Source organism: Aspergillus sclerotioniger (genome assembly GCF_003184525.1).
Source record: "Aspergillus sclerotioniger CBS 115572 chromosome Unknown BO94scaffold_2, whole genome shotgun sequence".
In the NCBI taxonomy this organism is placed as follows: domain Eukaryota; kingdom Fungi; phylum Ascomycota; class Eurotiomycetes; order Eurotiales; family Aspergillaceae; genus Aspergillus; species Aspergillus sclerotioniger.
In genome coordinates this window covers 15,363-38,475 of record NW_020290992.1, presented here as the reverse complement: position 1 = coordinate 38,475, position 23,113 = coordinate 15,363, and the positions used below count along the sequence as shown (strand labels likewise).

At 54.0% G+C, this 23,113-nt stretch overlaps 7 protein-coding genes across 7 annotated transcripts; 3 read left to right on the top strand and 4 right to left on the bottom strand.

Annotated features, from left to right (window-relative positions):
* Positions 1-1,228: 1,228 nt before the first annotated feature.
* BO94DRAFT_580654 (putative histone deacetylase complex subunit (Hos4)) lies at positions 1,229-5,959 on the top strand (the record flags this gene model as incomplete). Its single annotated transcript, XM_025615342.1, has 4 exons — positions 1,229-4,699; positions 4,753-4,974; positions 5,405-5,729; positions 5,835-5,959. 4 exons carry the CDS (start codon positions 1,229-1,231, stop codon positions 5,957-5,959), a joined length of 4,143 nt encoding a protein of 1,380 aa, XP_025472217.1.
* A 408-nt stretch (positions 5,960-6,367) lies between these two features.
* On the bottom strand, positions 6,368-8,630 carry BO94DRAFT_619887 (GID4/VID24 family protein). The gene is made up of 3 exons (XM_025616896.1): positions 8,479-8,630; positions 6,743-8,294; positions 6,368-6,690 (listed from the first exon to the last, which is right to left on the bottom strand). The coding sequence occupies exons 1-3, from the start codon at positions 8,500-8,502 to the stop codon at positions 6,500-6,502; spliced, it is 1,767 nt and encodes a 588-aa protein (XP_025472216.1). The 5' UTR covers positions 8,503-8,630; the 3' UTR covers positions 6,368-6,499.
* Positions 8,631-9,172: 542 nt separating this feature from the next.
* BO94DRAFT_125611 (enolase C-terminal domain-like protein) lies at positions 9,173-10,645 on the top strand. The gene is made up of 2 exons (XM_025605605.1): positions 9,173-9,510; positions 9,565-10,645. The coding sequence occupies exons 1-2, from the start codon at positions 9,335-9,337 to the stop codon at positions 10,538-10,540; spliced, it is 1,152 nt and encodes a 383-aa protein (XP_025472215.1). The 5' UTR covers positions 9,173-9,334; the 3' UTR covers positions 10,541-10,645.
* Positions 10,645-12,356, bottom strand: BO94DRAFT_125574 (uridine-cytidine N-ribohydrolase). Its single transcript, XM_025605604.1, has 5 exons — positions 12,121-12,356; positions 12,027-12,034; positions 11,748-11,952; positions 11,372-11,688; positions 10,645-11,292 (listed from the first exon to the last, which is right to left on the bottom strand). The coding sequence occupies exons 1-5, from the start codon at positions 12,170-12,172 to the stop codon at positions 10,750-10,752; spliced, it is 1,125 nt and encodes a 374-aa protein (XP_025472214.1). The 5' UTR covers positions 12,173-12,356; the 3' UTR covers positions 10,645-10,749.
* Positions 12,121-16,555, top strand: BO94DRAFT_125709 (uncharacterized protein). The gene is made up of 4 exons (XM_025605606.1): positions 12,121-13,061; positions 13,148-13,985; positions 15,617-16,345; positions 16,410-16,555. The coding sequence occupies exons 1-3, from the start codon at positions 12,542-12,544 to the stop codon at positions 16,290-16,292; spliced, it is 2,034 nt and encodes a 677-aa protein (XP_025472213.1). The 5' UTR covers positions 12,121-12,541; the 3' UTR covers positions 16,293-16,345; positions 16,410-16,555.
* Positions 16,556-17,682: 1,127 nt separating this feature from the next.
* On the bottom strand, positions 17,683-19,793 carry BO94DRAFT_125554 (centromere binding protein B). The gene is made up of 3 exons (XM_025605603.1): positions 19,131-19,793; positions 19,048-19,069; positions 17,683-18,975 (listed from the first exon to the last, which is right to left on the bottom strand). Exons 1-3 carry the CDS (start codon positions 19,639-19,641, stop codon positions 17,814-17,816), a joined length of 1,695 nt encoding a protein of 564 aa, XP_025472212.1. The 5' UTR covers positions 19,642-19,793; the 3' UTR covers positions 17,683-17,813.
* Positions 19,794-22,430: 2,637 nt separating this feature from the next.
* Positions 22,431-23,080, bottom strand: BO94DRAFT_125509 (uncharacterized protein). Its single transcript, XM_025605602.1, has 2 exons — positions 22,955-23,080; positions 22,431-22,861 (listed from the first exon to the last, which is right to left on the bottom strand). Exons 1-2 carry the CDS (start codon positions 22,991-22,993, stop codon positions 22,514-22,516), a joined length of 387 nt encoding a protein of 128 aa, XP_025472211.1. The 5' UTR covers positions 22,994-23,080; the 3' UTR covers positions 22,431-22,513.
* Positions 23,081-23,113: the final 33 nt, after the last annotated feature.

Sequence of the window (23,113 nt, the reverse complement as noted above, 5' to 3'; positions counted from 1 at the left end):
CGTCAGGTAAGCAGCCGGTATCCATCCATCTCCAGCCCCAGTCCCTTTCCAAGGTGTCATAGTCGCAACTAGTACCTGGTTATAGGGTAGATACATCCCGTCCGCGACCGTATCGAGCAGGCAGGCAGTGCCGTAATCACCCTGCTTCGGACGTTCGGACGGGCGTACTACGGGTCGCCGATTGTCACCTTCCCAGCTATTTATCGATTATTCCACACCCACAGTAGCAGCAGCAGGCCACCCACCCATTCATCATTAGTACCTTGATTTTCTGTACCGTACTTGGCCTTACTGGGGACGACTATCCATGACTAACCAACTAGCGAAAGGCATTGCTCCGCCGGTGGCCAAATGGCAAAGCCGGTGGTGGTAAGTTTCCCGGGGCGATACTATGACCACGACGACTCACGATCGTTGCTGCTCTAGCAATCATCAACTTGCGTGATTAGATCAGGATTATTGTTGTTGTGATTACCCTTATTTATATTTTTTTTTTATTATTATGTTTTTATATTTTCTTATTATTATTTGATGATTATTATTTCTCCCCCTTCTGCTACTACCACTACCTACTAGTTTACCCTCCGGATCCTCCCAGCAAATGGTCACTAACCACCCACTAAGAACCAACTAACTTCACGGACGGCGAACTACTCCTACCGCCCTGGGCCTGCGACCAACTTCCACTACGGGACCCCCATTACTTGGTAATTTCGCCCATCCCAGTGACCGTCACCGTTTCAACCTTCTCCCATCTTTCATCTTTTCTTTCTTCCATCACTTCTGCTTCTGCTCCCACCCCTTCATCCCCCCATCCAAACCCTCGGCTTGTTCTCTCGACCCTTCACTCTTCCCCCCTTACACCTTTCTCGCTCCCGAATCCGATTAATTACTCCTGCTACTCGTCCCCCGAGTCCCGACCGAGTCAATACCTGCCGTCGTTTCGCCCTCTCTGAATCCAACCACCTCGTCGTCTACCTCTCCTTCCCTTTTTCCGCTCTCTCCAGTCCGGCTCTCCACCACTCTTGCTCTCGCTCCCCTGCTCCCCGTCGTCCTGGAGCCATCCTTTGTCCGGTAAAAAGCAAACAAGGAGTCTTTTCTCTACGTCCAGCGTGGTCGAGCACCAGCTTCCGCGCGCAACTGCTGGTGTATCTGACCACGGGTCCTCTTGTCCGCCACGGCCCCCGAAAATGACGAGCAGAAACCCCAGAAATCGAGTGCTACCGCTATGAGTGATGTCGAGGCTGTCTCCTCCCTGCCAGCTTCCCTGGATCCCAGACAAAGCGCTTTTGCTGTCAAGGTGAATCACCAGTCTACCTTGGGTCACCCACCTTCCAAGAGAGCCACGCCCCCGGTTGCTCAGGAAGAGGATGCTCCCGCCAAAGAGGTAGATCCTGCTGTCGGGGACGGCGATGGGCCACCGAGCCCCAAGGCTGACTCGGAGGCAGAAACCATAATCCAATCGGGCCGTGAATCTTTGTCGCCTGAGAAGAGACGGAAGTTCATTAAGCATGAGCCGAAACGACGTGATGATGCAAATGACCATGTTGATGCTGCAGAGAGCGACCTTCCTCCTAATGATTTGCATGTGAGAAAGAGAAAGTCGGTGGATGGTGATGTGCCCAGCGACCGCGACCGTCCTGTGCGCCCGGCAAGCCCTCTGCGGAGGGTGGGGTCGCCCGCCATAGTCAAGATTGAGAAGACCGAGGAACCGCAGTCGGTCCCGAGTAAAGTCGAACCAACGCATCCGATAACATCCGCACCCAGAACGTCAAGAAAGCGGAGCTTCAGCGAGAGTGTCGACGGGGAGGCGGATGCTCGTCGGAATGCCCGTCAGCATCATTCGGCAGCCCCCCGCGACCGCGAGCGACGAGATTTGAACGGCATCTCCTTACCTCGCCCGACCCCCAATGATCGATCCCTATCACCGGTTCGTGCCCACAAGCGGACAGCATCTGGCCCTCAACTCGGCAGCGATCTGCAAAGGAAGAGGAAGGCCCCTACCCCGCTCATCTCAGGGGTGCAGCGGCAGAGCTCTGAAGACAGACAGTCCGTGTCATCTTCGACGAGTGGATCTCCATTGCCCAGTGCCTATGTACGGAAAGTTGCATCTGTCGATGGTGCTTCGGCGTCTCCTGCGAGGCCAACCGGCCACAAGAAGCAGCGGGATCAAAATGGTCGAACTCGTCTTGCACGTGCCTGTGCTGCCCAGGAGTTGGACGTTGCAATTGCACGGCATGCCGAACGCCCGGAGGATCTCAATGTTGCCGACAATGCAGGCAATACGCCACTACAAATTGCCTCCCTTGAAGGTTGTGCATCTATTGTCAAGTTTCTGCTAGAGGCTGGGTGTGAGGTGGAAACCAGGAACATTGACCGGGACACTCCGTTGATTGATGCTGTTGAAAACGGGCACCTTGATGTTGTCAAGCTCTTACTCCAGGCCGGTGCAAATCCTCGCGCAGTCAATGCCGAAGGCGACGAGCCAAGTGATTTGATACCTTCAGATTCAGAGGACTTTGACGAGATCCGACGAGTCATCGAGGAAGCAAAGGCTAACCCACGCCCAAGTCGTCGCTCCGAGGAACAAACTAGTTCTGGGAATAGGGAGCTACCCTCACGCCGGGTTGCAATTAACAGCCCACGTGAATCACCACCAGTCAGTGGGCAACGGAGTCCACCCTTTCCCGGTATCGCTAGTAAACGGAAGAGTGTCAGGAGTGAGGCTACTCGGAATGATCTCTTGTGGACAAAGGCTACCCCTGAAAATCTACAAGCATTCGCCGCAAAGGGTGATATGGCTGGAGTTGCTAACATTCTCAATGTCGGCCAAAGAGCTGATGCTGAATCTATGATCGCTGCTGCCAAGGGTGGTCACGATGAAGTGTTGTCTATCCTACTCGGCATGGGCGATGCGGATCCTGATCCCGATCCTGTGCAGAGCGGTTCCCAGAAGCCAGGATACAACACGCCCATGTTGGCTGCGATTGGCCGAGGCAACCTTCCAGTCATCAAACTTCTACTGGCTCAACCTAGTTTTGACCCGACCCGTCGTCTTTACAAGGACCGTACTTACTTCGAGCTGTCCCGGGATCGCAGGGCCGACAATTGGGAAGAGGAATACGACTGTTTGCGCGAGGCGTACGATGAATACCGAAGCAAGAAGCAGCGAAAAGCCGATTTTTCATCCCCCCGACGAGTCCGTGAGAAGGAGAAGGAGCGCAAACGAGTCGGACGCCGAGAATCACCGTCTCCCGGAGGCCGGCCTAGGAAAGCAGTTGGGAGCCCCGGCCGGCGGGATTCTTCCAAAGACGCACTGTCCAAGGAGCGTAGGAGGGAAGTCATGGCTCACGCCAAAGAAAAACCTAGTATGGCTCGGCCAAAGGTGGTTCATGTTGCTCCGGATCATGACACGCCCCGGTTTGACCCGGCCCGGTTAAAGGTGGCTTCCACAAGGGACGGGGAATCTACTCGTGCAGATGATGCCCCTAAGAGGAGGCGATTAATTGCTGGACGCCCGCCGGATCGTGATAGGAGAGTGCCTAGTGTACCTCCGTCTGACTCGATGCCGGGGAGAGACGACAATGCCAAAGCGCGCACCGATCATCCCGAACCCGCCACCTCCAAGCCCGGGCCACCGCCCCTGAAACGCGGACGCAGCAGTGTGAGTCCCGACCGGCCTCGGTCTCGAGATACCGAGGTCGAGCGGCATTCGCGCGACGTTCAGAAGAAGAAGCGGCGTGTATTGTCGGAGGACGGCACGCCAAACATTACCAACGGCGGGGTGAAGAAGAACCAGACACCCTCGGAGGATATCAAGGCTACATCCCGCCACAAGGATGACAATCATGTTGTAGAAGCCAAGCCAGAATATTCTCGGGAACCAGATGCTCCATCAAAGGTGACCGAGCGGAACCCTGTCAAAGAGGAACAGGAGAAGCACGAGGCTCATGATCTGGAGGATATTCCTATGGAGGATTCGACAAGCGCCGCAGAGGCCGAAGCTGAAGCGCGTCGGCAGAAAGAAGCCCAGAAAGCTGCAGAAGAGCGACAGGCCGAGGAAGAACGCCTCGCTGCAGAGGCGGAGAAAGCCCGCGTGGAGGAGGAGGAACGGATTGCGCGAGAAGCTCGGCTTGCCCAGGAGAAGGCTGCAGAAGAGGAGCGTAAGCGGCAGGAGGCGGAGCAACGGCGGCTCAAGCAAGTCGAGGACGAGCGCCAGCGGCGCCTCGAACAGGAAAGGCAGCGTCTCGCGAAACTGCGCAGGGAGCAGGAAGAGCAGGAACAACGCCGACGCGATGCTCTCCCCAGCCGACTCAGAGCTGCAGCAAATCTAGTGGGCTCAAATGATCCCCAGGCGAAGAGCCATGTATGGCTCAAGAAGTTCATGCCCGTGGTCACAGCTGAAACTCAGCAACTTGACCCGTCCTGTGGAGCGGCTGTGGCTGACGACAAATGGATTCCGAACTACCTAGTCGCACCATTGCTGGCGACGAATGATCTACAGCTGTCGCAGTATGCCACCTGGGAGAAGCGCCAGGCGACGCCCACACAGCGAATGAACCTATGGCGTGTCACGCGAAGGATGTTGGTTCAAGCCGAGGAGACGGAGTTTCTCAGCTCCTCCTTCGAACAGATCATGCAGAAGGATAGTGAAGCACGGCCCAGATACTTCGAGATGGAGCATGTATTCTGGGTTAAGGTACGTGGTGTCTGGCCCTGCTCTTCTGATCAAAAGTCTGACGGTTCTTCTAGCTGTCCGATTTCATGGATCTCGTTCCCCACATACCACACCTTCATGGGTTGGACATACAGTTGCTGAAGATGCACATTGACCAGGAACCCAAGCCGCAGCCGGTGCTTGAGTTGCCGCAGGCAAATGGGCATATCTCTGGCCCGCATATCGAGGAGGCGCCAGGGCTTTTGGGAGGAAACGGGTTGACTAACGGCTATGGACACAGCCGGCCTAGTACATACGTCTAATTTCTGCTCAGCGGTTGTTTAGCTTGACGCTAGCCTGTACAGGTGAATTCTTGATGTATGACTATGATACCTGATGTGTGATGCTTGGATAAGTTTCACTTGATGTGCACACTGTATCCGTATTCTGTAACCACAAAACCGTCACGTGACAGTTATCTATCATATCTTTATCAACATGACGAACCGTCACGTGAAAGATTAGTAAGATCCGTAGGGCACACATTTAGGCGAGCGGAGCAAAAAATTGGCCGCACCACCACACCACCACTAGTCTATACAAGTACACCACCTCGACTCTTTGAGGATAATCCGACATCTCGTCATATCAAACAACCAACAAAATGGTGGGCACACCCTGCTCCTTGCGCTGCATATAAACTCAATACTCCATGTGAATGATCACTAACGACAAGGAATGAAATAGTCGGACGGAGAAGAGACCCAATCCAACCCCCCCGTTGCCGCCGATGAGGTCGAGGTTTCGGCCGACGCTGGCGCCGGTGGCCAGATGTCCGTCCTCGATGCCCTGAAGGGTGTTCTCCGCATCTCCCTCATCCACGACGGTCTTGCCCGTGGTCTTCGTGAGGCCGCCAAGGCCCTCGACCGTCGTCAGGCTCATATGTGTGTCCTGAACGAGGGCTGCGAGGAGGAGGCTTACAAGAAGCTCGTTGTTGCTCTCTGCTCCGAGCACAAGATCCCTCTCATCAAGGTTCCCGATGGAAAGATGCTCGGCGAGTGGGTCGGTCTTTGTATGTCACCCCTAAATACCTTATTCTGGTTGAACCTTTTGAGGGTTTGTCTGTGGAGAGAGAGAGAGAGAGAATATATGCTAATAGGATTTTGTGTGTCAACAGGCCAGCTCGACCGTGAGGGTAACGCCCGCAAGGTCGTCAACTGCTCTTGCGTCGTTGTCAAGGACTGGGGTGAGGAGTCCCAGGAGCGCTCCGTCCTCCTCAACTACTTCCAGACTGAGCAGTAAATTGCTCGTTTGGTAGCTGATCTCGCCTCCGGTGGGCTGTGACTTTTGTTTTCGATGGGAATCTACGTGAGGGTGTTATGTACGGGGACGGGAATTCATGGGATGATATTGTGAGAATTGCTGTGAATTTGGTTTTACGGCACTCGGATTTTGTTTCGCACCTTTCTTACTCTGGATCTATATTTATTTGGGGTGAGGGGGTGGTTGTCGTCTCGGTGCAAGGATGCCCACCCTTTGCTTATTGTCGTGGGGGGTTGCTTGCTTGCTGGCTGGCTGGTTAGATAGTCGCTGGTGGGTTTGATAGCGTGGATTCAATCGATCGGGTCATGGGGCTCTGGAAATATTTTTCTTTTTTCCCTTCTGTAGTAAGTATTCTTGATATGTTTGCGTTGTAGAGCGTGTAGGTATGATGGTTAAGATGTTTATTGGCTGTGCCTTGGATATAGCGCAATCTGATATCACTGGTATGAGAACACCGGCTATGCAAACATGTAACGTACGCCAATAAACCAGCCAAATAAAGGTTACAGGCCGCTGCCACTAGCGGAATCCATACGACGGACACACCATTTTCCTTGTCTCCGGCTTCAATGACAGCTGTTGGTATGGCGAACTCCCGGGGTCGTAGTATAACCCCTCGATCTGCCCACTTTGCCGGTTTAACGATATATAGTAGAACCCCGAGATCGTCAGTCCTTGTCGAGAATCAGTGGGTGTGATGAAACAGCGTTCTAGATACTATTAGCACCACAATAGTCGGTCCCGATCGGATAGCTCGCTCACCCTTCCATCGCATCAATATCCACCGCCGGGATAACTGCTCCGTTACCCATTTCCGACTGACGAGATTTCGCGTCATTTCCTCGTCCGTCAAGTCCTTGAACGGCTGCAACTCCCGCCAATATGTACTGTCGATCTCGGCATCCGCCTTAAAGTTCTTCGTCTCCAGCGTGTGTGTGTTGAAATCAATGATCTCCCCCTCGAGATACGTGACAATATGTGCATCATGAGCCGGCGTTGTTTTGTCCGGAATGTTGTATGCCTCCATGGTCCCTGACAACGTCATGTCGTCTGGGTTTATGCTGTGTATCGTGACCTTCACGGGCCAGTTCTCATCCTTCCCACTTCCCAGGTTGTATATATTGTTAGCAAGATATCGTCGCCCGGTCGTGGTATAAACACTTATGCGATTATTATTATCGCTCCCATTGACGATCACTGGGTCCTGGGACGTCGATGGACTGGGTATCCGTGCGAAGATCGAGTTCGCGCTGCTGGCAGCCCGTTGCGAGCCTGAAAAGACCACGCCGGGTCGGAGCCATGAACACTCAGGGGGCGGCGCTATCGAGGTGGTGTCCAGTATGAAATCATCTTCGTTGCCGCCCAGAAAATCGGTATTGACAAACCCCCCTGCGGCTGCTGAAGTGAGACTTTCCTCAAACGACGTCGAAAATCGCAGGCGATCGAGGTACCGGATAGTCTCTTTCAACCGGGGGTTTGGCGGGTTCTCCATATGCAGCTGTCGATGGGCGCTGATCCGCGCCCGTAGGTCATTGTGAGTAAGGAATCGATGCGATTCGCCGCGGGTGCCGGGCATGAACCGATACGCTCGCGAGGCCGATGTGGGACCTGGTCGTTCTCGACTCTCATCGGAATCCTGGAGAGTCCGTTCCCTGTCTAATAGATAGTCGTGAAGCGTGCGCGTCCGTGAACTCCGCGGTTGGCGTCGTGCTGACCATAGAAAAGCCTCTGTTGTCGATCCTGGCGATTCGTTCTGGCGATGGGAACTACTATCGGATGGTTCATCCGGTAATGTCGGGCTTCGGCCGGCGGCATCCCGGCGCGCATGGCGGCGAGCGGTCGCATAGCGATCGGAAAATCGGCCGAACCAGGAGACGGTGTTGCTGTCGTGCAGAGGCTCAAAGCCCACATCATAATCGTCATCATCGGAGGCAGGCGCCCAGCCATAAACCGAGCGTGGGTTCGACATCTGGCCCTCGTAGTTGGGAAGGTTATTGGGGTTGGGGTTGCCGGAGCCGTCGCGCTGACGGCGCACGATGGGAATGCGACGGTTGATTTCGATGCGCAAATTGGAAGGGTCCTCTAGATCCATAGGCTCAAGATCGAGATCGGAAAGATTCGGTCGTCGACGACGGCGCTGGCGACTGAGCGAAGTAGACGAGTCGGGTGGGGAGCGCACACGAGAGCGTAGAAAGCTCACGTTATCATCATGGGTGTCATCGGACACCGCCGCGGGGAGAGAGGGAACGGGGATGGAGAGCGCGGTCAAAGGTCGCAGGGAAGAGGCAGAGGACGACGACTGAGCGGGGGGGTCCTGCGATCAAAAGAAAAGATTAGCGGAAACTTATTTGTTGTCATCAGATGATGACATTGAGCAGCGTCGGCAAATATGCTTAGGATCATCCGACGGACTCGGCATAAATACTCGGTCTCGTCAGCGTGCCACGCGTTCCGAGGCACCGGAGACGATCATAATTGACAGAGTAGCAGGGACATACAGAAGGCGAGTTGACCGGGGGCATGATCTGGTGGAGCGCAGTGGTGGTAGGTTGGGTGGCGGAGAGGCAGTCCGCCAGGAGGAGGAGGAGGAGGAGGGAGCGTGATGGTGGACGAGGGCGAGGGTATGCACCGGGCGATGACCCAGAAAAAAGCCCACGTCAAAGAGATCGTAGTGGGATCAGCGTACTGTGTAGACACTCGAGGAGGGGAGAAGGCGACGGGGAGGTGAGGGGCGATGCCGAAGAAGAGAAGAAGAAGAAGACGAGGTTGAAGAGGAGCACAAGTCGGAGAGCGAATGGAAAGCCGCATGTCACTGGGTTGCCTCATCGGGCGCCCGTCATCCACTCCTTCTCCCCGGTCACTTTTCCCCTTCTTCTCTTCTCTTTCATCTGCTTCATCTTATTCCTCTTCTTCATCCTTCCTCTCTGCCGGGTTTCTTCGGCCTCCTTCTCCTTCTTCTTCTCCTCCTGATCGGGATCTGGTCCCTGACATCATCCGATCAGCCGATCCCTTCTTCATCCCCGAGCTAGATCCAATGTTGCTGCTGGATACAACTAACTTCAGTCCATCCAGGGGCTTATATCATCTGGGCTAATGCACGATATGGCCTTAACAAACCTTTCTAAGCTGGAGCCAAGCCCTTTTTATCCTTGAGGACCCTGCAACTACTGCAGAGCCGCCAAGATGCCCCATCTGAGGCCCCTCTCCATCCTCTGCGATGCTCCAACTCGTCGGTAATTCGGCCTGGCTGACGGAGCAACTCCGACTCTCCTCACAATTGGACTATTATGTATTCTACCGCTCCCCTACCACTGGGCTAATCCAGTCATTGACCTCTGGATACACTCGCCCACCATGGTCAAGATCAAGTCTATTGAGTACTTCCGCGTCCCTCCCCGATGGCTCTTCGTCAAGATCGTCGATGAGGAAGGCCAATGCGGTTGGGGAGAGAGTACTCTCGAAGGTCATACCGAGGCTGTTGAAGGCACCTTGAATGCCCTCTGCAAGCGCTTCCAAGGCTACGAAGCCGAGTACGCATCCACCATTTCCTTTTGCTAGCCAGGTAACTGACATCAAGTCATAAGTGACATTGAGCACGTATGGCAAATGGCCTGGCGCCTTGGTTTCTACCGCGGGGGGCCGGTGTTTATGTCAGCCATATCAGGCATTGACATCGCTCTCTGGGACCTGAAGGGTCGTCGACTCGGTGTTCCCATCCACCAGCTCCTCGGAGGCAAGGTCCGGAACAAACTCTCCGTCTATGCTTGGATCGGTGGAGATAGACCCTCAGATGTTGAAGCAGCCGGCAAAGCGCGCCTCGCGCAGGGCTTCAAAGCCATTAAAATGAACGCCACCGAGGACGTGAACTGGCTTGATTCTCCTCGTGCGCTGGACTCCTCTGTCGAACGTCTCAAGGCCGTCAAAGCCCTTGGCCTAGATGCTGCTCTCGACTTCCACGGCCGTCTGCACAAACCAATGGCCAAACAGCTTGCTAAAGCCCTCGAACCGCACCGCCCTCTATTCCTCGAAGAGCCCCTCCTCTCTGAGCATCCGGAAGCCATCAAACAACTCTCTGATCAGGTCTCCTGCCCCATCGCCCTAGGTGAGCGTCTCTATAGTCGCTGGGATGTGAAACGTTTTCTGGAAGATGCGAGCGTGGATATTCTCCAGCCTGATATTGCTCACTGCGGAGGGATCTCAGAGCTACGGCGGATAGCCTCCATGGCCGAAACTTACGATGTTGCTATTGCCCCACACTGTCCCCTGGGATCCATCGCCTTGGCTGCGTGTATGCAGGTGGACCTGGCGACGCCGAACTTTGTCATTCAGGAAATGAGTCTGGGAATGCACTACAACACCGAAGCTGGCGAGTATGATATCACCAGTTACGTGAAGGATGCAAATGTATTTGCAGTCAAAGATGGATACGTAGATGCTCTGACGGCTCCTGGATTGGGAATTGAAGTGAACGAGGAGCTGGTCAGACAGCTAGCAGCGAATTCAGAGCCCTGGCCGCCGAAGGAGTTCTATGGACCCGACGGGGGGATCCGGGAGTGGTAATATCATCTAGGGGGCATGTTCTTGTATTATCTAGCATAGCGTGGATGCTTGATGTCGCCATGTTAATCTATGCAACAGTTTGCAATTGTATGTTGACTCCTCTATTTACCGCTTCTATATACTCTTGAACAAATTAATCTCAAAGTCTATTTCAATTATGTCATCTATTTGGAAGAATATGGCCAAACGGTTCAGGTATCAAAACTAACTCACGCCTTGCGCGCGGCATTGCACTCATCTGCACGTCTGATGCAGTCGTTGATCATGTTCCAGAAGGCATCCAGATCCACCCCGCGAGGAATACAGACCGCATTCGGAGTATCCTTGACGACGGTGCGACCCAGGGAGCCCACCAGCGCAACGTCCGTTCCATGGAGACCATCTGTGATGACATCGACAGCGAAGCGCTCCCCGTCCCGTTCATCGAACTTCAGGACCTGATCGGGATGATTCTTCGCGTACAGCGGGTTCAGGGTCGACAAGATTACAGCCACGGCAAGAGGGTCGTGGAGTGGGGGGCCGGTGGCGAGACCGAAGACCTCTTCGTAAGTGGATGCAAAGAAGATAAGGAGCTCATAAAGCATCTGACGAAGAGTAGTTGGCTCAATAGAGGCATCATCCACGCCGTGCCGGACAAGGTTACGCACGCTCTTCGTGGCAAGCACTTGGTGGGTGAGGTCGAGGGCGATCAGGGTCGTCTTGGATGAGACAACAGGGTCACTGAAGATGGCTTGGGAGGCCTCGGGGTCACACTGCATCAGACGCCGTCAGGATCGACACAGGAACTGAGATGGTGATGGGTGACAAGAAAGTAAAAGGATGATTACATACGTAGATGTTGAACTCAGCCAGAGGGGTCACATTACCGATCCGGTTCTCTTGGCCCACAAGTCGGCTCATAGGAGCAGTGGTGAACCCATTACCAACACCGCCACCCATGATTGTCAGACCCTGGATGTGCTCTCCGACCTCGGGGAAAGTCGCAAAGAGCAGGGCAACGTTGGTCAGGGTTCCGGTTGCGACAACCCAGGCGGTACCCTTGGGCTGCGCCATGAGGGCATCCCGCATGGCCAGGATGGGGTTCTGGTCCGTAATCGGGGCTCTCGAGGCCTTGGGCAGGAGCTCAGTGCCATCGAGACCAGAGTCACCTGCAATCCGCACGGGGGTTACTCAGAGGGCCCCGCTGTGGGTGGAGAGCGAGGCTTACCGTGAATATTGGGCGCATGGAGCGCGGGTCTGCAGAAAGGCTTCTTGCTTCCTGGATAGACGGGGATCTCTGGCCGGCCAATCGCCTCTAGAACGCGAGTGGCATTGATGGTGGTGTTTTCCAAAGAGGCATTGCCGTGGATGGTGGTAATGCCGAGAAGTTTCAACGAGGGGTGGTGGGCTGCAAGAAGAATGGCAAAGGCGTCCTAGAGCATGTGCCGAAGATCTCGAGCGGTTAATCTTCTACACCAATTGCGTACGAGTCATCGGTTACACTCACATCGTGGCCTGGGGACCTGTCAGCAAAGCCACGCTTGACTCAAAAGGGACACCCGGGGGGAGATGGGGGATTGGGGACGGGGGACAAAACCTACCAGGATCGCAGTCCAGCCACAAGGGGATTGGCGTGTCTACTGTAGAAGCCATTGTCTTGAGTGTCCGGGGGATGGCGGGGAGAGGGGAAAAGACGGTGATGACTCGAAAAAGGCGATGCGGGGAGTTCTTCCAGATAAGAAAACGGCGTGCCGATAAGGCTTATCGGCGGACACGGGCCCCGCGCAGCCCTAAGCCCTACCTTCCGGATGCGGTAGGGGCAGGAGCGTCATGCGCGGCAGTCCGTCGCAGTTGCCGCAGCTGGAACTTGCTTCCCAGCTCGCTCGATGCCCTCTGCCTGATGGGAATCTCGTCCTGAGATTCTTTCTCCCCATCTGTTCTTTTCCTTTTGGTCTCTTCTGTACATAGCTCGTATAACTCTCTACTCTATTTGTCCCGTCCTGTTTGCTTTCCTGCGATGAGATGACCAGCGACCCTCTCCGCCCGGGCCTCCATCCGCTTTCGCATCTCAAAGCTGGCCCAACGACCTCCAGCTCCAAATCGACGGCTGTGCCCTCGTCCCCGACCTCGCAGTCTTTTGCTCAAGTCTCGACGCGCCCGCAACCACTTCGAAATGCCAGCCGAGAGGATCCGGTCAATGCGACGAGCGACAAGGCAACTATCGCTCTGATTCGACGCGTCCTCTGTCCCCAGACAGGTAATCATGGAGGTGCCTTGACTCCTCAGCCTCCGAAAGATCTGCTGCCTCCCCTAACGAGCTCGAACGAGGTGGATCGCCAGCTCTATGCACTTATCGCTATTGTTGTCAAGGAGTTTGTATTCACCTGGTATTCAAAGATCACATCGGACCAGATGCTTGTCAGCGAGGTCCTTCAGGTCATTGCGCATTGTACCCGTGCCCTTGAGCAGAGGTTGCGCGAGGTCGATATTGCACAGCTGTTTCTCGACGAGATTCCTGCTTTAATTGAGACACATATAACGTGTAAGCATTTGCATTTGTTTATTTGACCCGTTTCTTTTTCCGATCATCGGGAGGCATGAGCTGACTGGATTCTTGGTCGTGCATAGCATATAGACTAGCGAAGCAGCAGTCTGAGTCGTCCCAGATCTCTCCCTCACTCCGCGAGCTTTATCATGCTCTGAACCCGCACCCAGGCCTTTCGCCGGTTCCTGACCAATCTGATGGTCAAGCTATCGCACAGCAACAAGAAATCGAATCGATATATCGACAGCTATTGGTGCACGGAGCACTGTCAGTTCTACTCCCGACAGAGGACTTGGAAAATGCCTGCTTACGGACCCTGCTGGGCGATATCCTGGCAGATCTCGTTCTTGGTAATGCAGTGTCCGGGAAAGTCAGTGAAGGGTGGTTCTTGTGGGAAAGTATCACGAAGGTGGTCGAGATGGCAGGGCGCAAGGATAAAGAGGACAGTGTAGCAACAGCAACAGCAACAGCAACATCAACGGCAACGGCAACGGCAACGCTGCGTCAGCGATCGCGACTTCACAAGTACGGTCTCCTTTCTAAAGAAGAACTTTCGAAGGGCCATTCGTCTCAGGCCCAAGTGCGAGTCCCCGACTGGATCTGGCAAGTGCTACAATATGTTTACATGATCTACGTGACCTTACGTTTCATCGTGACCGGCGTGTTTCGCGTTGCATCCGCCCCTCCGGTCACCTCGTCCCTGACATCTTGTGCTCCAACCAGCGACGCAGACGACACCCCCTCCTTGTGCACCACCTCTGGGAAGCGCCCTGTGCTGAACTACCGATTATATGGCATGGTCTCGCAACTGATGGATGTACCTCGGCGAATGCCCTGGTTGGGGGGCATGCTCGCACTGATCCAGTATCTGATCCTGGCCGGTCCAGGTAGATTGGGAGATACCGATAGCGTTCTTGATAGGTGAGTCGCACCTCTCCTTTTGAGTTCCCGAAACCCTCCCCCCCTCCATCATCAGTCACAACCGCAGGCCATGGATGGCCGTTGGATTCGGATCGCTGTTTCGAAGAGCGAGACGGCGCGATCCTAAAGGGCGTGTGGCCTTCCAACCTGTGGAGAAGCGGTACGGTTGGATCTCCGAACCATGATCTACGCTGGCGCAGGCCAGTGTGTGTCGTTACTCGTTTGGTGCTATGGCCGGGAGCAAGCCATTGGCGATGGGGAAGGCTGGCGGCCTGGCGGGCAGCAGGAGCAGGAACATGCAGGTGGGATGCGCATTGCGCGCATGCTGCAACGATCACTTGATCTGGTGGAGGAGGGTAGCCCCGCCTCTGCTGGGGACCGAGTGCCAGCCCGCTCCCCGCCCCTGATTCGCCCAGCCCCTGGCCGTCTGGTCATTACGAAGCGTGACGGGCGCGTACGGTTATCTTACGGGGCGCGTACCGGTCGTTACAGGGCGCCATTTGGCTTGCTGTTCTGGCTTCTGCAGGACGGCCTCGCACGGCCAGTGCGGCCTCTCGATCAATTTCCGTTGATTAACTGATTAACCTCCTCCCCCCGGCCCCCGTGGCGGCGCGGGTGCTTGGTGGGCTGGCTGTGCCGGAGCTTTGACATGGGCTGGTCATGCCATCCTTCGACCGTGGTGGTATCGGACATACCGTTGATCTTGCCTGGGCGACTGACTCCTGGCAATGGGTCAGTCAGTCAGTCACATTGGGCCGTGGGCTGGCCCGGCCCTTCCGTCCCGTCCAACTCCAGCTTTGCCGTGCACAATCTGGCCCGATGGGCAGTCAAAGTCAAACAATGCTCGAGGCATCGATCGAACAAAGAATCAGAGAAAAAGCAACCATCGCACTACCACCTGGTCGACACCCCCCCCTCGAAGTTAAATGGAGGGGCGATGGCCTATCCCTGCCCCTGGCAATGGGCGTAATCGAGGTCCTGGCCCACAGACCAACGCTAATGGGCTTCCCAAAATGAATCGTGACGATCACGCACCTATTGGCCGAGCGAGCGTTTTTACGACTTGGGGGATTTGCATGGATAGGGCGAATGCTCCTTCTGCTCGCCATTTTTGGCCCAATCAGGGACCGGGGTCGCCCCGAATTTTCCAGAGTTTGGATCCCGGCCATGGCTCGCCGGGGGCCCTATGGTGCGTTCAGACACGCTACCGGAGTAGCCCAGGATGTGTCTCCCCCGAACAACGCCTGAGTCGTCATCTTTCTCTTGGTCCTGCGCAAGATAGATGAACGAATTCTGGGCTTTCATGCCCCCTGTCGTCGACCTTGTCGTCATCTTCACGACTGGCAATGGCTGGCCCAAGCTCCTGGACTGCCCCTAGCCAAGCAGATCCCTCTTCTAGTGCGCCTTCACTTGCTCACTTTATCTGACGGCGACTGTCATGATTCTTTTGACGGGACAAACCGCTTCTCCACAGTCTGGAATGCTGTCATCTGTTACCTCGGAGCTATCGCGGACCTCGCCCGTGTGATTTGACTCCCGACTCCTTCTGTTTCCGCTTCGAGTTGACTGCCTTACCTCGAACCTAATAATCGTTATTATTTATTTATTTTTTCTTACATTTTCTCCACTAGGTTCCTTCACGAGACCATTCGGGATTATGTTCTTACCCCCGCTCTTTTGCCAAACCTGCTTCTTGCGACCCGGGCGGCGCTTTTCCCTTTGAACGCCCGTCCAGCGTCCACGGCGGCAGATGGTCGCACCGCGGCTTCGGCGCCGCATCTGTCCGTGCAACCTCCAACGCCGCCTATAACGAAAGGCCCTGTTAGCGACACCGCTGGCGCAAGTGACGCTTGCAGTAGCGTCTCCTCGCCTGGTCTCTCGGCCACAGCGCCCTTATCGCCGGACCCGCGGCCTTCCACACCCGACGTCGCTTCTATCAAGCGACGCTGTGCGGCCAGCATTCTGTCCCGGGTTCCTCGCCCAATCGCACGTCGTTTCTTCGGTGTCCCGACTGCTCCTATCGAACATCGCCCAGAGCGATTGGACGGCTCCAGCGAACCTGAATCGCCATGGCTGGACTCTCCCCGAGCGCCATCCACTGTCTCACCCGCAGATTGCGGCCTAGAAGAGTCGCTCCTACTCGCTGCCATCGAGGAGGTTCTCGACCTCTTTGCGGACGATTACTGCAACAAGCATTTAATATATTCCATCATAGAAGTCATCCTCGTGAAGCTCCTTCCCGAGTTATCTGAGCGCAGTCTCACTGAGCTAATGGAGGACAGGGGGGTACCCCTGGCCGCGAAGTGACTCCACCACCATGCGGGATCATAGACGGTGTACGGTGTACGGTGTACGGAGCAGTGTGCGCTACATCGAGATATTCCCACCTAGGATAGTAATGTTAATGATACCAATATCGCATAGATTCTTCCATCCTGTTTCCATGAGCCCCGTACGTACGGAGGTCGAATTTAAGCCACCCACTTGGTCGAGCACTAGCAGTTGTCCCGGACTACCATCCAGTGGCATCTGATAATTAAGCGTGGCGACAGAAAAAAAGTCAGACCAAAAGTCGAAGTAAGCATTTCCAGTAGTCGGACGCTCCTGCATTCCCCAGAGTACGGGAGTTGCGAAGGTCCTTTCGTCCCCACCAATAGAAAAAGCAAGGCATCAGATAATACACCAAGGAGCCAATAGGCATCAAGCCGAAGTAGGAGCCGGAAGATGAGGACTTCACAAAGAGACAGGTACTAGGCAGCATGATACGTAATGGTTACAAGCACATTGGGCCCAGGTAGGCAGGCTGGTGAAGTACCTAGGCGGTACCAGCCGGGAGCACCTGCCAGCCTAGCTGGTCCGACGTCAAAAAGAAACGAGGCAAACCTGCAGAAGGGTCAACGAATGGCAATGGCTTCCGATCCAGACGTGCCCAGCGGGGATCCCGGTTATGGACGACAGGCCGAAGAGGGCCTGGCAGGGTCCATGGGCACCTTATCTGTCGAATCAGGCCAGCCCACCTCCCCAGAGCCAGCGCACAAAGGACCGGGGGAGATCAAACAAGGTATTAAATGGTGGGAAACGGCGCAGAATGCGGTGTGGAAGGATAAACTAAAGCAAGGGCATGAGCAGGGAAACGGAAAAAAAATGAAAAACGCAACAGCCGAAACCGTATGATCACGGATCCCCCATATTGTTTGCCAGACCCCGGCTCAAAGCCCTAACAATGAACATGGGGTCAATGCACAAGGACACTCCAATGATCGCAAGGAACAGTGGGGGGGAACATGGCAGAAGAAAGAAAATGCTGAAAAGTCCGCGCGAGCGGGTAAATTCTGGATATGCTCGTTCAAGAGAACAATTTATGAGAACGAAAAATATAGATGAAACATCCCGGTAACCTAGTCATATTCCAAGGAGACACTCCAATCAACACCACACGTTCCTGCTGATGGGACCAAGCACCTGAGTTCATTTCCCTGTAAGACCGGGTATTTGAGGTTGCCCTCGCGCGGTGTATCGTCAATGAAATTTTTTCCAGACCCTCGACAGTAGCTGCAATGCCACATATAGATAGAAAATTGCTAGATTTGGCATGAAAGATGCAATATTAGAACAGAAGGCCACCCCATCAAAAGACATATAGAACCATGTGTGGTATAATAGAAAGGAACAGCAAGAGAACACCCTTAAAGAGAAAAATTAGGACAAGACACTATGTATTTTGTGATGCCAAGCTCATGTACGGCTGCCAGCAACTCCCACAAGACTGATCATAGACGGTCGCTCTATGTGTGTCGATGTAGGAGTTTGGCAGCCAGGCAAGGCCGTTTAACCCAGACTGTGAATACTCCTCTTCTGGTTCAGATGTGGTGAATCATCATGTTCGTCGATTCGAGTGAGGCCCCCCGGAAGTGTGGCCTGCTGCGCTTTAGCGAGCTCAAGCTTTTCCATCAGCTTCCCGATTGTCATATAGTCATCTGCACCAAGTCCAGAGGGCTGCTGTTTGAAGTAGCTCATCACGAGTTCTAGCGCTTTTCTGGCTTCATCCTGAGTTGGCGATCCCGGGGAGCTAACAGGAGACACGGTGCTGGATTTTGAGAACAACGGGGGATATATAGACTTGGCTTTGAAGTCAGGATTACTACGGTTGCGTTTGATTGTACCCGCAGAAGTATCGAGTGCCGGAAGGATCTTCTGATCGCGTTGGTTCTCACAAGAGTCAGGTGCCGTACCTGACAATGATTGTCGTAGTGCAGCTTTTGTCAAATGCTCAGATTCATCAGCGGCCATCAAACTTGGATCAGATGAACTGAGTGGAAACGTCTGGCTGCGAGGCCTGGTGGAATTGCCGTCTGTAGCCGAATTAAGTGACTGGCTAGTGGGAGTGAATGGACTTTCCGTCAACAAAGGAGATGTCGGACTGGTGAGACCGGCAGAGAAAGAGCAGGTTGTGTCAAGCGAAATTGTACTCTTGGTATGCATATGTTGATAGTCACTTGCAATTTCAGCTAGACTCTGAGCAAACTCGCCCCTCATGTTCTCGTTGCTCTGGACGGGTGATAACGGCAATGGTGACATGAAGCCAGTCGGGGATGTAGGCGAGAGTAGAGTGGGAGACTGGACGGCGGATGCCAATGCTGAATCGATGCTCAAGCAAGTTGGGCTCGCGGATTCACTCTTGATACTAAAGGAGCCCTTCCGGTTCCTCGCACCCATCAGGTTATACTTGCGTTTGAATTTTTCCAACCAGCTGGTGCTTAGGACCTTCTCCTTGCCGTCCGAACTGCCACAGGTGCTGGCAAAAAACAGGGCCTTCTCCCTTATCATCTCGTCATTCAACGGGTAGCCCTGTTTTTGATAATTCCTTGCCCAGTTCGACAAAGCCTTCTCGATATCCGGGACTCGTCCTTTGGCCCGCTTAATAGGAGACCGACTCCCATCGTCCGGATTTAGATACTTATCCTTCTGCCGCAGGACTTTTGATACCGTACTTCAACCAGCAAGTCACGCAAGTTAGATGAAAGTCTTCCGGGAAGGTGTATTGGAGGTCGAATGACTTTACCTTCTTTCAACTCCAAACAATGCTATGAAGGTCATTCGTTAGTGTGATGATTCTTTCTCTGGTAGGATCTGGGGAAGACTTACCTCCAATGTCTGTCTGCTTGGCTGTTTTATTCTCCTCGTGGTAGAGACACATTTGTCGACGGTCTTCGTCGGTAAGGGTCCTCCGTGGCGTTGAGTTGCCATTCGACTTGCCGGTGGACGACTTGCCTGAGGATGACTTGCCGGTGGACGACTTGTTCATGGGTTGCTTGCTAGTAGATGACTTGCGAGGTGGAGCTGGAATGATCGGGGCCGGCGCAATTACAGGTGGTGCCTGCAATATGGGCATAGCTGGCACACCTGGATCTGGGAAAGGCCCATGATGTGAAAGCATACTAGGCCAGGAACTTGGGGGTGGAGCCATGGCTATTGGCAGTGTCGCATAAGGCGGAGGTAAATCAACGCCATAGGAAGGGTCTAGCGGTACGACATTGTATCCGAAGGCCGGATAATCCATTGTTGGAGACTGCTCCGAGGGACTGAACCCATCTATATCCAGCCAGGAGGTCGGGGCAAACTCATGGTCTTGCGCATGATTGCTCTCTGTATCCATGTTTGAAAGAGCAGGAGGAGGCGTGGAGGGAGTATGCAAAGAAGGTGAGGCTAGGAGGGGCAGTGATATCACGATGGCAGCGGTTGTCGTGGTTGCACCGACGCCAGTGCCGGACAAGAGCCGTCAATCGGAGCACTATAGCGATTATAAAGACCAAAAGTGTGTCAAAGGGAAATCGATAGGCAAGCGAGAAAAGCAAAGAAGAAGGACGTCCAGTAGCGACGGACAGCTTAAGGCCAAGACGAGGGAGGCAGATGCATGTTCGAGCTTGAATGATAGGCGATTACAGAAGCTGATGTGCACTCATGCATCAACACCAGCGGATCAAAGTTATTCACACCTGGACTTTGTGGCGGGATTCCCAGCACGACGCATACCAGACACCGGCAGCAGGCCTGGGTTCTTTTGTACAAGAACAAGAGAAAGGACGGAGGAGCGGGTCGTCCGTCCTAAGGGGAAGGGGGGGGGGGGGGGGGTTGCAGCGTGTGGGTAAAAGCTGGAGTTTTAAAAAGGGACAGGCCTGGGCGCAGGCACAGGGACGATCAGGGAAATGAAAACGAGGAAGAAATCCCGATCAATTGGAGGAGGAGAAGACGACGACGACGACGAGTAAGAGTCAGGTACGCAGGAAGGCACGACGGTCCACGGGTACTTGTAGGTACCTACCCAAGTTGGTAGGTGAGCAGGCAGGCCAGCCGGGAGGGCGAGATATAGTCCTGACCCAGGCGGTGCATGGAAGGTGTGTCAATGTACCTATAGGTATCCAGTGTATAGATCGGCCGGTCGGTCGGTCGGTACGTCAGTTAGGACATGGGTCAGCGCCATCCCTGGTTGGCAGGATTCCTTCTGCACCGGCCGATGCTGATTCTGATTGATACCTACCTACCTACCTGCTTACTTACTTCAATACAGAGAGAGAGATAGTACTTACGGATGCTCGCCCCGTGACAAGGGCTGGATCCGACCGACCTGATGGGGCTACGTTAATATCTGGTCTACCTAGGATAATTACGGCCAGCCAAACACGAGGCCGGCAGCGTCGATGCGATACATCCAGATAATTTAAAAATAAAAAATAAAATAGAATAAGATAAAATCAAAAAATGCAGGTCTTGCACGACGATTGGGCCGCGACGTCGAAAGTAATTGAGAAGAAAGGCAGGCACGCTAACCTCAAGTTGATGATGGGTGGGGGAGCTGCTGCTGATTGGCAGGGATCTAGATTGTCGAACAGGGATCTGCCTCGGGTCCAAATACCACTAAGGTACACGGTAAGGCCTCGTACCACATCGTGTCAGCATCGCGTATCGTCCATGACGGACGGTATCCTCGCACTTCTCCAGATGCCTAACGCGCTTGGGAATGGTAGCAACCAGGTTCCCTGAGCTTGACAGGATGACATGATGGATGTCTTTCCCACCGCAGAGCTTGCCATCCATCCTGGTGTTACACTGGCGGCGACCTACACCAATGGCCGCTGGTCTACCATGGTATATACCTGGCTAGTCGAGAACCGGACAAGGGATTGGGTAGAGACCTACTCCGTACCCGATTCCGAGTGGAGCAGAACGCCAGAAACTGGCATAATGTCGTTGATAGTAGTAATCCAAGTAATCCCAGGCGGGCATTGGACCTGGGGATGAAAGGCATAGGTCAAATTTTTGAAGAATTTCTTTTTACCCATTTAATTTTTCCTTTCTTTTTCCTTTACCCCATTGTGGCTTGTCCTGCTTCTAGGTGGTCCCTGCGATTTGCTTCTCTAGCTTCTTTCGCTCTGTCGGACAGACATCCATGATTCTCGAAGCATTATCCCGCATCTTGATAGTAGAAGATGTGAGTGGACGCCGGGCAATCAATAAATGAGGGGATCGACCTCGGACAAAAGTTATGGACGGCTGAGAGTTCCTCAAGGGTAAACCAAGGTTCAATTGACGGAACGGGGAACGGATCGATAAACTGCTGAACCTAAAAGCCCGCATGACATACTTGCGGACAAAGAGACAGTTTGGAACTATACTGGATGTTGCCAATGACCAGGCGACAGAATCCCAACGGTTTTCCTTCCCCGAACCCGCACTACTCCAGGGACGATAAGTGGGATTTCCAATCTCCAGGACGGACCAGTCCTGGTCGCCTTTGTGGCGCTGACAGAATGTCAGATCTGACTGAAGAAGGCGGACCAGGGGGGGTGAGTCGCATGGGAGATGAGGGGAAGGTCACTAGGCGGTAGAAGTATAGGTCACCAGGAGATAGCCGTGAGACGACTGCGAATTAAGACCTGCAAAGTGCAAAGAGCGGTCGGTCGATCTTTCAGAGAGGCTAAGACGATGAGGCCTCAGTGGTGGTTTGGCTGAACTGCTCCAAAAGGAAGTAGCCAGTCTTAGGGGCTGTCAGAATCTGCATCCGACGCCGGGCTTCCGTCCATGGCGCTATGCCCATCCTGTTTGGTTTTTCCTTTTTTTTCTTTTTCTTTTTCTCTCTTTTTTTTTTCCCTCGCGCGCTCTCGTTCTCGCTCCTCTAGTCCGTAGTATTGCTTAGCGTAAAGTGGGTGAATAATAATGGCAAGCCCACCTATCGCTATCGATCATACTATGTTCTAATGTGTAGATAGACTCGGGCCTGCCTACCAGTAATAGTCGCCCGTGCCTCTAGCCAGTCATCGGCCAAAAGCGCGATCTGCACCGTACTTTGTCACGAGAAAAAAAACCGTCAGGAGACACCTCGGTCGAATGAGAAGGCATAGATGGATTCCAATTTATTTTCTTCCATGGTTGCATGGGGGGGGGGGGGGGGGTAAAGACCAGGGATGAAAAGCAGGTTCACCCTATCAGAAAGTGCACAGACGGGATTCATGATTCTGGTCAGGGAGTTACTAGCATGAGGCCCAGGAGCTAGGACCCCACGGTCCACTGGACCCGCTGCGGTCCACTCCGGGCCGGCACCCTAAGTAAGCAATGCAAATCGTCGAACAGATTGTAAACATTCTGGAGAACGAAGGAGGAGTAGATGGGTCGGAGGGATGGCGGAAGGATTTGGTGAGTACAAAGAACAAAATAGAAAATAGCTGAGACAAGAAATGGGCGTTCCATAGTGCATGTGTGAGGAACAAAGGGGTTGGATTGGCCGGATGTGAATTTCGACGCATTGGGCCATGCTTACCTACCCGCTTGGAACGTGAAGATAATGATCGGCCATTGATCATTCGAGGGTAAAAGTTTTCCTAGGCCCGGTGTAAGTTTTTGCCCACTGCGAATCATGGCAATCCTTTAGCCTTACCTCACTCCCATGGGGCTGAGGTCGGCTTGGAACTTACTTCCTGTCTTCGTCGACTGCACCGCCTCTCCAGGTACATTAGTAGAAAGAAAGGTGTACTCCGTAATGCATCGTACTTCGATGCTCTGGCCGTGCGACTTCGGAACGCGACAGGTCTGAATGCAAGTGCAGCCTTACTGGGGCTTCAATAGTGCCTGAA

What these genes read in the sequence shown, in the direction of transcription:
- BO94DRAFT_619887 (XM_025616896.1), bottom strand. Translation starts at nt 8,502, where the DNA reads ATGCCCCCGGTCAACTCGCCTTCT. An exon ending in CCCCGGTCAACTCGCCTTCT is followed by an intron (nt 8,295 to 8,478) that starts GTATGTCCCTGC and finishes TTTTGATCGCAG; the next exon opens with GACCCCCCCGCTCAGTCGTC. An exon ending in GATATTGATGCGATGGAAGG is followed by an intron (nt 6,691 to 6,742) that starts GTGAGCGAGCTA and finishes AATAGTATCTAG; the next exon opens with AACGCTGTTTCATCACACCC.
- BO94DRAFT_125611 (XM_025605605.1), top strand. Translation starts at nt 9,335, where the DNA reads ATGGTCAAGATCAAGTCTATTGAGTACTTCCGCGTCCCTCCCCGATGG. An exon ending in TTCCAAGGCTACGAAGCCGA is followed by an intron (nt 9,511 to 9,564) that starts GTACGCATCCAC and finishes TCAAGTCATAAG; the next exon opens with TGACATTGAGCACGTATGGC.
- BO94DRAFT_125574 (XM_025605604.1), bottom strand. Translation starts at nt 12,172, where the DNA reads ATGGCTTCTACAGTAGACACGCCAATCCCCTTGTGGCTGGACTGCGAT. An exon ending in CCATGCGCCCAATATTCACG is followed by an intron (nt 11,689 to 11,747) that starts GTAAGCCTCGCT and finishes TGCGGATTGCAG; the next exon opens with GTGACTCTGGTCTCGATGGC. An exon ending in TGGCTGAGTTCAACATCTAC is followed by an intron (nt 11,293 to 11,371) that starts GTATGTAATCAT and finishes CGTCTGATGCAG; the next exon opens with TGTGACCCCGAGGCCTCCCA.
- BO94DRAFT_125709 (XM_025605606.1), top strand. Translation starts at nt 12,542, where the DNA reads ATGACCAGCGACCCTCTCCGCCCGGGCCTCCATCCGCTTTCGCATCTC. An exon ending in AATTGAGACACATATAACGT is followed by an intron (nt 13,062 to 13,147) that starts GTAAGCATTTGC and finishes GGTCGTGCATAG; the next exon opens with CATATAGACTAGCGAAGCAG. An exon ending in ACCGATAGCGTTCTTGATAG is followed by an intron (nt 13,986 to 15,616) that starts GTGAGTCGCACC and finishes TTTCTCCACTAG; the next exon opens with GTTCCTTCACGAGACCATTC.
- BO94DRAFT_125554 (XM_025605603.1), bottom strand. Translation starts at nt 19,641, where the DNA reads ATGGATACAGAGAGCAATCATGCGCAAGACCATGAGTTTGCCCCGACC. An exon ending in CAAGCAGACAGACATTGGAG is followed by an intron (nt 19,070 to 19,130) that starts GTAAGTCTTCCC and finishes TGACCTTCATAG; the next exon opens with CATTGTTTGGAGTTGAAAGA. An exon ending in TTGTTTGGAGTTGAAAGAAG is followed by an intron (nt 18,976 to 19,047) that starts GTAAAGTCATTC and finishes TGCTGGTTGAAG; the next exon opens with TACGGTATCAAAAGTCCTGC.
- BO94DRAFT_125509 (XM_025605602.1), bottom strand. Translation starts at nt 22,993, where the DNA reads ATGTACCTGGAGAGGCGGTGCAGTCGACGAAGACAGGAA. An exon ending in GCAGTCGACGAAGACAGGAA is followed by an intron (nt 22,862 to 22,954) that starts GTAAGTTCCAAG and finishes CACCGGGCCTAG; the next exon opens with GAAAACTTTTACCCTCGAAT.